Source organism: Plecotus auritus (genome assembly GCF_963455305.1).
Source record: "Plecotus auritus genome assembly, chromosome: 2".
Taxonomy (NCBI): domain Eukaryota; kingdom Metazoa; phylum Chordata; class Mammalia; order Chiroptera; family Vespertilionidae; genus Plecotus; species Plecotus auritus.
In genome coordinates, this window is record NC_137771.1 from 58,342,212 (window position 1) to 58,357,228 (window position 15,017).

Genomic DNA, 15,017 nt, shown 5'->3' on the forward strand with positions numbered 1-15,017 from the left:
CTTAGAGACAGGCAGGGCGGAGTGTGGGCCCAGGGAGGTGAGAATTGTTTGCAGGTGGCTGTGGGGTTTGCCAGCAGCTCCGGCTACAGCGGGGCTGGAGAAGCAGCGGGGAGGCTCAGACTTGTTTTCCGGTGGAGAAGGGGAAAGCTTCTGTCCCTTCTGCTTTCTGGCCTCTAGGCTCCTGCCAAGTCTTCTTGCAAAAGCTTCAACTTGCCCTGGATTCTAAGCAACAGTTTGTGTCTTGTTCCTGTGACGCTCTTTTTTTTGTTTTTGTTTTTTTTAATTTTTTTATTAAGGTATTATATGTGTACATATCTTACCATTGCTCCCCACACCCCACTCCCATATATGCCCTTGCCCCCCCCAATGTTTTGCATCCATTGGTTATTCTTATATGAATGCATATAAGTCCTTCGGTTGATCTCTTATTTCCCCCACCTCTCCCTAACCTTCCCGCTGTAATTTGACAGTCTGTTTGATGCTTTACTGCCTGTGTCTATCTTTTTGTTCATCAGTTTGTAATGTTTTTTATTATCCACAAATAAGTGAGATCATGTGGTATTTTTCTTTCATTGACTGGCTTATTTCACTTAGCATAATGATCTCCAGTTCCATCCAGGTTGTTACAAATGGTAAGAATTCCTTCTTTTTTATGGCAGCATAGTATTCCATTGTGTAGATGTACCATAGTTTTCTGATCCAGTCATCTGCTGATGGGCACCTAGGCTGTTTCCAAATCTTAGCTACTGTAAATTGTGCTGCTATGAACATAGGGGGTGCATATATCCTTTCTGATTGGTGTTTCTAGTTTCTTAGGATATATTCCTAGGAGTGGGATTACTGTGTCAAATGGGAGTTCCATTTTTAGTTTTTTGAGGAAACTCCATACTGTTCTCCACAGTGGCTGCACGAGTCTGCATTCCCACCAGCAGTGCACGAGGGTTCCTTTTTCTCCACATCCTCGCCAACACTTGTCGTTTGTTGATTTGTTGATGATAGCCATTCTGACAAGTGTGAGATGGTATCTCATTGTCGTTTTGATTTGCATCTCTCGGATAATTAGTGACTTTGAGCATGTTTTCATGTGTCTCTTGGCCTTCTGTCTTCTTTCGAAAAGATTCTATTTAGGTCCGTTGCCCATTTTTTATTGGATCATTTATCTTCCTTTTATTAAGTTGTATAAGCTGCCTGTAGATGTTGGAGATTAAACCTTTTATCAGTGATAACATTTGCAAATATGTTCTCCCATAGAGTGGGGTTTCTTGTTGTTTTGTTGATGGTTTCTTTTGCTGTGAAAAAGCTTTTTATTTTGATGTAGTCCCATTTGTTTATTTTCTCTTTGGCTTCCATTGCCCTAGGGGCAGTATCGGTGAAGTTCTTTCGGCATATGTCTGAGATTTTGCTGCCTGTGGATTCCTCTAGTATTTTTATGGTTTCCCGTCTTATATTTAAGTCCTGTATCCATTTTGAGTTTATTTTTGTGTATGGTGTAAGTTGGTGATCTAGTTTCATTTTTTTGCATGTATCTGTCCAATTTTCCCAACACCATTTATTGAAGAGACTGTCTTGACTCCATTGTATGCTCATGCCTCCTTTGTCAAATATTAATTGTGCATAGTGGTTTGGGTTGATATCTGGATTCTCTATTCTATTCCATTGATTTATATGTCTGTTCTTGTGCCAGTACCAGGCTGTTTTGAGAACAGTGGCTTTGTAATACAGCTTGAAATCTGGTATTAAGATCCCTCCTACTTTATTCTTCTTTCTCAGGATTGCTGTGGCTATTCGGGGTCTTTTTTTATTCCAGATGAATTTTTGGAGAGTTCTTTCTAGGTCTGTGAAATATGCTGTTGGTATTTTAATGGGGAATGCATTGAATTTATAGATTGCTTTGGGTAGTATGGACATTTTAATGATGTTGATTCTACCAATCCATGAACATGGTATGTTCTTCCATCTGTTTACGTCTTCCTCTATCTCTTTTTTCAGTGTCCTGTAGTTTTTCGCGTATAGGTCTTTTACCTCCTTGGTTAAGTTTATTCCTAGGTATCTTAATTTTTTTGGTGCGATGGTAAATGGGATTGCTTTTTTAGTCTCTCTTTCTGTAAGTTCACTATTGGTGTATAGAAATGCCATAGATTTCTTGGTGTTAATTTTGTATCCTGCTACATTGCCGAATTCATTTATTAAGTCTGTTAGTTTTTTGATGGAGTCTTTCGGGTTTTTTATATACAATATCATGTCATCTGCAAATAAGGACAGCTTTACTTCTTCTTTTCCAATTTGGATGCCTTTTATTTCTTCTTCTTGTCTAACTGCAATGGCTAATACTTCCAGTACTATGTCGAACAGGAGTGGTGAGAGTGGACATCCCTGCCTGTGACGCTCTTTGGATTGTTAGCACTTCCTCCCTGTCCCATTGGTTTTCTGAGCCCCAAACTGTGCGGTCCACCATCCCTGAGGGCACTGGGGTCACTGAAGGCGTTTTCTGAAATCCAGGTGAGGCTGGGGAATGCCATTCCAGTTGCAAATGGGACAAAGCAGTAGTTCAGGGGGACGTAGGGAGGAAGGAGCGCCTCCTGTGGCCAGCCCAGAGAGAGACCCTCAGCACCTCCCTCAGGCCTCGGTGTGGCCCGGTTATGAATTCATCAGCTCACACCCCATTGACCACAAGCAAGCCAAAAGACAGTGCAATGAAATTGCAAACAAAGGTAGTAAAAAAAGCAAAGCAGAATTTATACAGCCACTGCCTTATTCTTTGGGTCCTTATTATCCCATCAGCATACGATCACGTTAGAACTTCTTTCAACATAAACCCAGGGATGGAGGTGCATTTGATACGAGTGGGTCGGGGAGTTCCCAGCTGTCTCCCCCTCTCTCCTAAAGCCGGCTTGGCTGTGCCTTGGCAGTTAGGACAGACTTGTCTCCGTTTCACGCCCGCTTCCTGCCCTCAGGGCCGACAGCAGTAATCAACTGTGGCCTTCTTCCTTGCCCTGTCTAGACACAGCCTCAGTGTCCCCGTTGAAACTCTCTCAGCACAACAGCAGGATAGTTCACTAGACTTACCCCATACAGGAAGCTTTCCTCCCCACCCCCCGGAGTGAGCGGATTTGTTACTGAAAAAATAATTGAGACGTAGAATGTCAGGGTGAAAAGCGCAACAACTGGCCAAAGGCTCTCTGGCGGAGCAAATGATAAATCTCCCCTCTGCTCTGAGAGACTCGCACAACTCCTTCTTTGTGATTCTGCTGGATGGGCTTCTCTCCACCCCTCCCTTCCTGGCTGACAAGCCGTCACTAGATCCCCGCAAAGAGCTTTGGATTCGGTGTAGCATTCTTTGCACCCCTGTGGTCCCGGGAAATGAGGTGTGCTCAGGGCTTGTCTGTACCCTCCCAGAGCAGCAGGCAGAAGAGGGCGCCAGGCCTTTGTACTCTCCTCTGCACATTCCTGATTTTCTCCCTCTGCGGGGGCTTTCCTCACATGGCGGGTTTTGCCACGTCAGGGCCATTCCTTTACTGGGCTTCACTTTCACTGGGCTTCTCCAGGAGCTGCTGCCAGGGATTCTGCCAGCAGAGAATTGGTGCTGCTCCACCCAAGGTCCCTGGCATATTCAGACAGGTATGGGGCATCGCTAACATCCGAGGCCTGGTGCTTACGATGGGAATTCAAAGAGGAAAAGGGGCCCAGGACACTGCACCCACAGTAAGGTGGTAAACATAGGAATTTGTTTAGGTGAGCTGGGTCCTAAAGGATGAGTGCGAGTTCCTAACAGATGCAGTGGGTACGAAGGCACTGACTGACACGGAGAAGAGCCCAGTAATGTTAGCACCAGATGGGGTGCCAGCAGATGAGTTAAAGTGGAGGCTGACTAGACTAGAAAGCATGGTTGAGGCAAGACCGTGAAGGGCCTTGAATCCCTTCCATTCATCCATCCATCCATCCATTCATTCCTCTTCCAAGCAGCATTGTCCAATAGAAATGTAATGTGGGCCACATAGGTATTTAAAATTTTTTAGTGGCCACATAAACAACAGCAAAAAAAAAAAAAAAGAAACAAATGAAATTAATTTCACAGTGTATTTTATTTAACCAAATATAGTCTAAGTATTATCATTTCTTTTTTAAAAATATATTTTTGTTGATTTTTTACAGAGAGGGAGGGAGAGGGATAGAGAGTTAGAAACATCGATGAGCTGCCTCCTGCACACCTACTGGGGATGTGCCCGCAACCAAGGTACATGCCCTTGACCGGAATCGAACCTGGGACCCTTCAGTCCGCAGGCCAACACTCTATCCACTGAGCCAAACCGGTTAGGGCCTATGTATTATCATTTCAACATGTTATTAATATAAAAATCATTGAAATATTTTTACATTCTTTTTTTAACATGTCTTCAAAATTTGGTACTTAAATAGATCTCAATTAAGATGCTAATTTTTCATCAGACATACTAGGATTGTATTTGTATTTCATAAAATTTATGGTTGGAACGGTAGATTTCACATACTCAAGTTGTTTCAACATATATTTGAATTTCCTGAGCTAGATACCAGTTTTAAGAGTAAGTTTAATTTACATAGCATTAAAAATCTGTTCCTCAGTTGCACTAGCCACCTTCCAAGTGTTTAGAACCCCCCTGTGGCTGCTGTATTGGATAACACGATTCTAGACCATTTTAGGAAGTTTGCACTAGATATGCAGATAATCGAGGGGACCACTTCAAACAGGAACATGACTGATCGCGTGTGTTTTAGGACAGTCACTGTGAGAACGGATAGACTTTTCATGTCTGTGTAAAGATCTGGTCATCAAATTCAAGCTCCAGACAGAATTGGGAAGAAGAGGAGAAAGGAGGAAAGAGAGTACCATGCAACCTTTCACTAGACACACTGCTGGTACTTGGGAAAGTCCTCTATCCAGAGAAGCCGTAATGTGCAGATTATAATCCATCCCGGAATTGTTGCTGAAGCTTGACTCTAACTCTCTCAAGTAAAGCTATGTATGGTCCTTCTTTTTATGGCCGTGAGACTGAAGAGAAATAGGTAGACTGACCGGATATGTGAAATGGTGAGGGCCCAGGAGCAGGCTTCACGTAACCCTAACTTATATTAAAAAAGGATTGTCCACATTGGTGCCCAGGTGCCGAATAGTGAGGGTCCCTGTGGTGTGAGGCTCCACTTTAACAGGGGACAAGATGAGGAGAGGAAGAGGGAGGCACCCCCGATCCTGGTAAACCACTCTGTGACAGCTCAGCCCCACGGCGCCAGCACATGAAAAGCAAAACTAAAACGCAAGCAGCATTTTGAATAGTCGGCGGGGGTGGGGGTGGGGGGGATTCAGGAAAAACACTAGATCTGGGCAGTGTGTGAACCAGCCACCTGTTCTTTGGTTTCAAATTCATAGAACTAAAGAGGAAGAGAGACAGAACATGCAACTCCCAAAGTGGTGTGACTACTTTCTGATTCAGCCTGAGCTCCCCTGACAGCGCCTCCTCGGAAATCCAATGAAGCTCAGAAATTTAATCCTATTCCCTGCTCATTTGCTTTTAGCTATTTTTAAAAAAATCTTTTTGTAGACCGATCAGGACATCACTTACTGCAGGGTTTTATAACCACTCTCAGACAGAAGTCAGAAACAAAGCCACTTACCTAGTTTTCAGTTTAATACATGAAATCCTCAGACATTCTGCCATTGCCGATTTAGAATGGGAGAGTTTTGGGGACAAGGACGTGAAGAGACTTACTTTTCCTGTTCCTGGGACAGAGGGTTGCTGTCAATTAACACTTACTGTCTGTGGAAAAGCACCTTGTTTTCAAGTTTTAAGCCCCCTTCACACAAAACAATCAATATGCCAATTCCACAGCATTCTTATCTGTGCGCTGTGCTCAAGGATGTTCAACAGTAGCACCCAGTTGGCTGTTTTAAATGAGCTAATGTTGTAAGCAGTGAGAATAGTTCCTGGAGCTTAGAAAGCACTTAGTAAGTTGGTTTCTTCCATTTCCTTAGAGTCGCAGTTATACATGAAAATAGAAAAGCCAGATGTTGTTCTCAAGTACTCTGTGAGGATTAGATGAGCAGGGAGAATCCACATGGAGATTCAGGGACTGACCAGGTAACCTGTGGAGAACCGAGGGAGGAATCTGGAGTGGAGACAGAAGGTGTTGGTCCCATCCGGTTCAGCTGGGCTCTCTTTTGCTTCATAAAAATCCATTTCAGACCTTTCCAACACACACACACACACACACACACACACACACACACACACACACACACCCTTTCTATAGTTTAAGTTGTCTCACTGCCTCTAGAATTGTAGTCTCTGCACTGTGCTTCCTGGGACTGAGGATCCCAGAGCCCAATTATTTGTCTTTCAAACCTCCTCGCGCGCTTGGGCTCCACAGAGGCCCACACCACAGCGCGTGACCGGCTGAGTGGCCACGAGAAGCTTCCTTTTCTTTAATTAAATAAGAACTCCTCTATGGAAACTACAACACAAAAGGCGTGCTTTGGTTTTGGATGGAAATAGGAGGAAATGGTCCCCGCTCAAAGCCTCCCGCCTCCCAGCCCTCAGGCAATAACAAGGTGCACCCTTCAGGGGCTTGTGCTTATGAGCCCTTGTGTCCGAAACCAACTTCGGTGTTTATGGGAGAGAATCCCAAATCCTTACATCAAGTCCAGATTGTGGGTCAGAAAAGGGGCTCCAAGAGGGAGGGAGGGAAGAAAGGCGGCTGGCAAACAAGGGCAGCGGTGAGGGCGGACGTGGTCAGCTGTGTAAGGTGCTTCTGTATCTGCAGCCACTGGCCTGTAGTCATCATATCGTCAACCCCTGTTCCTGCTTTGTCTCTGCCCGTGAGCTGTGAGCTCCTGGAGAGCAGGACTGTTGGGTCTGACTCAGCTCGCTGATCTCCAGCACAGGATCCGTTGTTCGTGCCCAGGAAAGGTTTGTGGGTTGGAAGGAAAGGGGAAGTGAGGTCAAGCACTAGGCAAGGTGCTGAGAGGGGAAAACGTGGCAAAGGCTAAGTCCCTGCCCCAGATGCAGAGCCTCTTGCCAGGGAGACAAACAAGTTGCCGATGGGTCTTTGATTTTCCCATAAGGATGGAGAATGACGTATTCATGGGGGGTAGGGAGACGCAAATATTTTTAAGCTTCAATTTTAATTTTTTCCTTATTGTGAGAAATATCATAGTTACCGGAATGCATACAAGTAATATGTACTATTTGAAGAAGAATAAATGGACACCGTGTAGTCACCACCGAGGTCATGAGATAGAATCCCAGAAGCTCCCCCACCTGCCTCCTGATCACATCTCCGTCCTCTTCCCAAAAAGTCATCACAATCCTGACTTTTCTGGTAACCATGACCTTGCTTATGATTATTTTACCACTTATGTGTAGATCCCTCACCAATATAACTTAGCTTTGCTTGTTTTTAACTTAATGTAAATTGAATCATACCGTATGCATATGCTTTGGAGACTTGCTTCTTTCCCTCAACTTGGTCTGATTAATGCATGTTTTTAAATGTAGCTCTAGTTTTGTTTTTTTCATTTCTGTAGTATTGCATTATATGATTATGCCACACATTTTTTTTTAACTTTATAAAGACGGAACATTTTATTTTACAAATAGAGCTAAGACTTTACATCGAATGTATTTAGGACATCTCTACCTGGTTTCCTCAGGCACCTTCACTTGTCTAAAACTCAACTGCTCATCTGTTCCCGACACTTGCTGCTTCTCCTGTATGCCTCTCATTTAGTGGAACCACCTGGTGCTCAAGCCAGAAACTTGGGTGTCTCTCTCGAGTCTTTCTCCTTCCGTCCCCACAGTATCCAGGCACCAGGTCTGTGACTGCCTCCTTTCCATTCCTCAGGCTGCCTTCTCTCCCTCCTGCTGCCTTCGTTAAGGCAGGAGTTTATGCCGCAACGCATGTATCCATCCACTGCCAATGGACTTTTTGCAATTTTTCCAGCCTGGGGCTATTACAAACAGTGATTCTATAAACATTTGTTGTATCTATTTTCATGGATATCCCACTGTTTTGTTTTGAGAATTCATGCTACCGCTGGAATCAGTGAAGTCCCTAGTGTTGTGAAATAGAAACTAGTTTGCCCAAACAAGGTAGACCAGAGTTGAAAAAAAATCATTGTTTCTCAAAATGTGGTCCAAGATGACCCACATCAATATCACGTAGAGCAGTGGTTGGCAAACCACAGCTCGCGAGCTACATGCGGCTCTTTGGCCCCTTGAGTGTGGCTCTTCCACAAAATACCATGTGAATGCGCACATGTACAGTGCGATTGAAGGAGTACCCTAATTAAGTTAATAACAATGTACCTAACTATACAGTTAAAAAATTTGGCTCTCAAAAGAAATGTCAATCGTTGTACTGTTGATATTTGGCTCTGTTGAGTAATGAGTTTGCCGACCACTGATCTAGAGGATTTGTTAAATGTGCCACTTAGAAGACACAGCCCAAACCTACCAAATGGGAACCTCTGGAGGTGAAGCCCAAAAAAGTTGCATTAAGCAAGCTTGCTACCCCCTCCTCCCTTCCCATGAGTCTTACATGGAAACCCAAGCCTCTACTTTCTGTGGATGTTACATGTGTGATGGGACAAATCTCAGTGTTTGGCATGTTAGGAAATTTTGAGAGAGAGTAAGGGTTAGTGTGCCCTCCTGCCCAGGGAATCAGCCCCCTCCCAACTCCCTGCTGTTGGTCCCAGCTTTGGATTTACAGCCCTCCCCATCATTTTGCTGCAGAGACCTCACCTCTGCCCTATTCCTACCCACCCTGCTCCAGAACACTCACAAGTCTCGTTTTAACTAACTGCAAAGTCTTTCCATGACCCTTCATGATATCTGACCTCAACAGGGAACCTAGTTTTTGTTGCTGTTGTTTTAAATAGACTTTTTTAGAGCAGTTTTAGGTTGACAGCAAAATTGAGCATCGAGTTTTCATATACCCTTTCCCCAAACACGCACAACCTCTCCCACATCAACATCTCCCATAAGAGTTGTACATTTGTTTGAACATCAACCTATCATAATCACAAAGTCCAGTTTCTGTGGGTCTTGAGAAATGTATGACATGTGTCCACTATTTTAAGAGCTGTTTTACTACCATAAAAATCCTGTTAAACCCATTCCTTCCGCTCCCCCCAACCTGATCTTTTTACTATCTCCATCGTTTTCCTTTTCCCAGAATGTCATTTAATGTGTAGCCTTTGCAGATTGGCTTCTTTCAGCCAGCATTTAAGTTTCCTTCGTATCTTTCCATGGCTTAATAATCTCATTTCTTTTGAGCACTAAATATTCTCGTCTGGATGTTTGTCCAACTAATGCAGGACATCTTGGTTGCACCCAAGCTTTGGCAATTATGAGTAAAGCTCTTATAAACATCCGTATGCAGGTTTTTGTGTGGGCGTGTTTCCAGCTCCTTTGGGTAAATGCCAAGGAGTGCAATTCCTGGATCAGAGTAAGAGCTTAATTTTGTAAGAAATTGCCCAACTGCCTTCTTAAGTGTCTGGATATCATTTTGCACACCCATCAGCAAAGAATGAATGTTCCTGTTGCTCCACATCCTCGCCAGCATTTGGTACTGTCAGTTCTTTGGATTTGGGCTATTTTAATAGGTGTGTAGGGGTATCACATTAATGTTTTAATTTAGGCATCTAGTTTTTTAACTACTCGCTTTGATTTGAGAGAGACAGAGGCATTGGTTTGTTGTTCCACTTGTTTACACATTCATTGGTTGATTCTTATGTGCCCTGACCAGGGATCAAACACATAATCTTGATGTATGGGAAGCACACTCTAACCAACTGAGCTACCCAGCCAGGGCTGAACTGCTCACTTTTTTGGTATCTTATGTTTTAAATTTTTGCACAGCAAGTTATAAGCAGGCAAAGCTTTATTATAAAAAATGGTCCTACTTACAAATGTTCCTTAAGATTTTCTCTTTCTTCCTTTTAAATATAGATAAATGCGGAGGGGACACCAGAGGAAGTTTTTCTTCAACTCTGCACAGCTATTGACTCTATTTTCTGAAGACAAAATGCATGTATGTTAAGGAGAGTGAAGACAGAGAAATATATTAAAAGGTCCATACCTTAATATGTTTCAGGTTAAACCTTTTGTGTCCCCTTCCAATCCTGACATTGCCGTTTGCTCCCCAGCTTGACCCATCTGAGGCAGCTGGAAACCATGCATGGTGTATTCGGTATCACCCAGCCTCTTCGTAATTCAGACAGCTGTCTGTACTCACAGCACGCACACCTTCCTATCATACAGGTTGCACCTCAGAGCAGAGTTAATGGACAGCAGTGCAGTGCCAGTCTGTCAGTTGTGCCTTCAGGACTTGCTAGAGTCTGATCATTTGGTTCTCCTCTCATCAAATAGGGAGTTAGCACCCCTAAATTCCCCATTGTGTCTCCCTCCCCCCAAGTTGCCTGATGAAGTCCCTTAATTTGGGGGCGGGGGGGACCTTGCAAGCTGGGCATCTTCCTCTGGTAACTGCAGCTCAGAGCCAGAGAGATTAAGTTGACATGCCAATTATTAGAAATCTGATTCAATTTGAAAAACAAAAAATGTGAAACTGTACAATTTTCCAAGACAGCAAAACCCAGACTAGTCACCAATAACATGTCTCTACTCATTTTTATGAAACTGGCTACTTGGAATACTGTCATAATGGCTAAAAGAACTAACTGGAGAAAACTGGCCTCTCCTATACCTGGTGGTGCATTTTGGCAATTATACATTAATACCAATGAGCAAACGTAATTTAAAAAGCATGAGGTGGTTTATTATTGCATCCACTGGACTAACATCAACTTACAGTTTTGGTTTTAAATGATCACCTATTTACTTAATACTGTTGCCAAACAAGAATTACAGGGACAGTAATAAAACTGATGTGGGTGGGAGGAGCATGTCGGCACACAATGTTTAACAGATCTTGATGCTGTATTTGTTTCATACAGGCCTTTTCAAGGGGTTTGCAAACCTTATCATACCCAAATGTAAAATTGTTTCCTTGCATCAAACCAGTGAAGTCTGGGTTCTTTGTTGTGCTATTGTTGCCAGAATCAGAGCTTCTCATGTAGTCTACCGGAATAAACGCACCTTCCTCTAGTCAGTCATGATCAAAAGACCTTGGTTTCAACTTGCATGATTTTTTTTCCCTTCGATGGTTGTGCCGATAAGAATCCATTTCTGGGACAAAGCTGTATTTTTAAAGTCGTCTTTTTTTTTTTTTTTTGAAATGGAAATGTACAAATAAAGTAAATGGAACACAGGATAACACTTTTTTTCTATTTATTTGTAACTCACGTCATTTTGGAAAGCATTTGAAGCCTTATTCAACAGAATTAGCAGCAAACACAGTAAGAGCTGAGATGTATGATATGCTCATATGATTTTAATTTTGGCCATAGATCAGTTTTGAGCAATTACAGAAAGAACTCTCAGTATATTCACGATACATGGTAATTTTCGTTAGTTCCTTTTGCTCTAGCAGTCATTCTTAAACAGAAATGTCAGTGTTTGCTAAAGAAGAAATCCAATTTCTTTGGTTACAATTATGCCTCTATTAACACAAAGAGGGGCCTGTTCCTTCCATTCACACAGTTATCAAATACTTTATTACTACCCCAAGTTGTCACACACTTGATAGGGGAGCACACGGAGTATTTGAGCAAATTAGAAAAAGACAGTCACAGGGTGAAAATGATCAGTTGTGCCAGAACACACAAAATGACTCTTTGTAGGGAGGAACATTCTTTAAACATATACCACGTGTTGGCAAACTCAGTCCACGCACACCACAGCTCTGGCAGCCTGGGGAGGGGAAGGAGGGAGGCAGCAGGGCAGGGGACTGCAAGCCAGCGGGGTACACGGCTTTGCCCCTGAAGAGTACCTAGAGGTGCAAATCAAGTCTTCTGCAGAGCTACAAGACACACCACTGATCTGAACAAATACTAAGTCATAGAATTTGAAAGCAGGAAAGGACGGTGGAGATCTCTGCCTAGTAGCAGAGCCTGTGTGTACGCAGAAAACATGGTCCGACTCCTTTACAATGGTCGGCATGCCAGGCCTCACCGGATCTGGCCCCGTGCCTCTCACCCCACAAATCACCATGCTCCTCTTGCTCGCTTGGCCAGAGCTAAACAGCCCACTTAATATTGCCTAGACAGGCCAAGCTCTACTGGCAGGGCCCTTATTGCCATCCTCCTGCCTGTTCCTCCACATTATCTGCAGGGCCGATTCCCTCGCCCCATCAGGTCTCTGTTCCAGCCTTCCCTTGTCATTGAGGCGCTTTTTCACTAGTCCATCTAAAATGACAGAAAGGTCCCCATTCTTCCACAGTTTTTCTTCAAGCATTATTTTTCTTCACAGCATTTATATCTGCCTGGAACCATATGTTTTATTGCTGGTCTTCTGCATTAGACCAATAAGCTCTGTAACAGCAAGCTTTGTATCCTTGGTCCCACACAAAGCAGTGATTATTGAAGGCTGACATTTAATCCTCTAAACCTTCGTTTTCTCAACTATACAGTAGAGATCATAATAGCAAGCAACCTCACAGAGGTGTTAAGAGGATTAAACAACTTAAAAATACATGTAAATTACTTACTAGTTCCCAGTGCTCAATACAAGGTGGTTCTCTGGCAACAGTTACCAAGAGCCTCACTTCCACAATTGGGACTAGTACCTGGAATTCCACTCTAGTGCCCCTTCCACTACATCAGTCTAAAACCATGGCTGAGAATGAAGATACATGCCTAACTGGGTCCCAGAGAGGACCAAAGTCTTCTCAGCCACTAAGGTGACAGCCTCCATATAAGACAGGACACAATTCTTCAGTCCCCTCAGAGCCCAGTAAAGCCCTCCACGGTGCCACACTGCTCAGACATAGGGGGCATCTCTTAGAGAAAAAATGTAGCTCACTAAAACATTGGTCACATTATCAAAAATATTTATTGAGAATCTAAGAACCAGATCAAGGAATAGACAGGCATGGATGGTCTCTGTCCTCCCAGAGCTAAATGTAAAACCACTCTCAAAAAACACACTGAATGAGCTGCATGAACTGTGAAGAAAAAAATGTAATACTTTATCTGAGATCATTAAACAAAAGCGTATTTTTCACCCAGTAAGAAATAAAAACAGCCCCGGCCAGTGTGGCTCAGATGGTTGGGCATTGTCCCGTACACTGAAAGGTTGTGTTCAATTCCCAGTTAGGGCACATACATGGGTTTCGGGCTCGATCCCTGGTAGGGGGCATGCAGGAGGCAATCGATGGATATTCTGCTCTCACACTGATGTCTTCTCTCTCTCTCCCCCTCTCCTTTCCCCTTTCTAAAAATCAATAAAAATTATTTTTTAAAAGAAATAAAAACAAGTACTTTACAGCCTAAAAGGACAATGCCTCCATAAACTGTGTGCACCTAGAACAATGGTCTTCCAACTTTGCTATCCACAGTAAAAAATAACTTACGTAGCATGCTGTTATATCTATAACTAAAAAAGACATTTCACAAAATGCTTATCTACTACACATAATGTACTATTTTCTCTATTTCTTCCTTTTTTTTTTTTTTTTTAATGTTCCTCAAACTTCAGTAAATTGTTATGTTCAGAAATGGACAAGGCATACTATTAGGTTAAGCAAGAGGCGCCAAACATGCATGGAAATAAATGCTGCCTGAGGCAGGAGATGCCAAGTCTTAATCCCAACTTTGCTTAAATCTTATGGCCATGTTTGCTGCCAAACTGGAATATGTAAATTCTATGTATGTGTGTCTTTCTAATTCATCATGGCAGACCATCTCATATCAGTGCTTCTGCCTCATCCACAGATAATGCTTCTCCAATCTGTGCTATAAACCTGGATACGTGCTCAGGTTTGTACTGTCTTCTAGGAACCATGCCACACCAGAAAAAAAGATTGAAAATCAACCCCTGCACACCTCCACCTCCACCACCTCAGTGGCCAACAAGGCAATGAGGCAGACGCTGACTCCAGAGCAATCTGTTTATGCTAAAATCCAAGCATTGCCACTTTACTAACTGTATGATCTTGGGCAAGTTATATAAGCTCTCTGGCTAGATTTCCTCATATGAAAACAGAATAAATGAACCTGCTTCATAAGGTTGTGAAAATTAAATCCGTTACTATATGCTTGCTTGGCACATAGTAAGCACTGTTATCAATGTTTGCTATTATTATTATTTAGTGCACATCACACCAACCAAAACCTCCTCTGCCTAAACCATAATGCACTGGTTTTAGGTGTCATTAAAAGTTCCTTCTGTTCTTATCAAATAACTTGAGCACATTATTTCAGGAAACACTACATCTGACCTACTGATTACTACTTAATAAGCAATGCTTTAGTAGGTCTCTGTTGCCTCTTCTAGCCAACACTTCTTTGTAGGAGACAGAAGGCCTATTTGCAAATATGACAGCTCTGCCCATTCTTGCAGTCCTCAAATTAAAGCAGTAAAAGAACATTACCACTCCTACTACCATTCAGGGCCTTTTAAAGCTAAGAGGACTATTTGCTTGGAGCTGAAAAAAAGCAAAACTAATACATCTTTGCTCAAGCAGAAAATAATCCTCTTTGCACTCAAAATTCTCAAAAATATTTGCCCTTGAAAAATACATTTAAGTAGCTTTTGTCTACTAGAGGCCTGGTGCACGGGATTTGTGCACTGGTGGGGGGCGTGGCCTGCAGGGATCAGCCCATTGTGGGAGTGCCACTGATCCTGAGCAGCTGAGCAGCTGTGGACCCGCCCTCTGAGTGGCAGCTCCTGCTGTGGTAGCAGTGGCTCATCGCGTCAGCCAAGCGACGCTCCCACTGTGTGAGTGCACTGACCACCAGGGCACAGCTCCTGCATTGGGCATCTGCCCCCTGGTGGTCAGTGCACGTCATAGCGACTGGTTGACCAGTCGTTCTGCCATTCAGTCACTGGGCTTTTATTATATAGGATATATTGTCTATTCTGTGT

General features: G+C 43.2%; 1 protein-coding gene across 3 annotated transcripts in view; it reads left to right on the plus strand.

The window, feature by feature from the left end:
- Positions 1 to 11,305, plus strand: part of AK5 (adenylate kinase 5) — a 204,781-nt gene extending 193,476 nt beyond the window's left edge. For 2 of the 3 annotated variants that reach the window (XM_080656835.1, XM_080656836.1), the window contains exon 14: positions 9,984 to 11,305. In XM_080656835.1, coding sequence (XP_080512961.1) covers positions 9,984 to 10,052 — 69 coding nt within the window. In that variant the 3' untranslated portion in view covers positions 10,053 to 11,305. Of the gene's footprint in view, positions 1 to 9,979 lie in introns of all 3 variants that reach the window. The other variant, XM_080656837.1, reaches the window with a different exon arrangement.
- Positions 11,306 to 15,017: the final 3,712 nt, after the last annotated feature.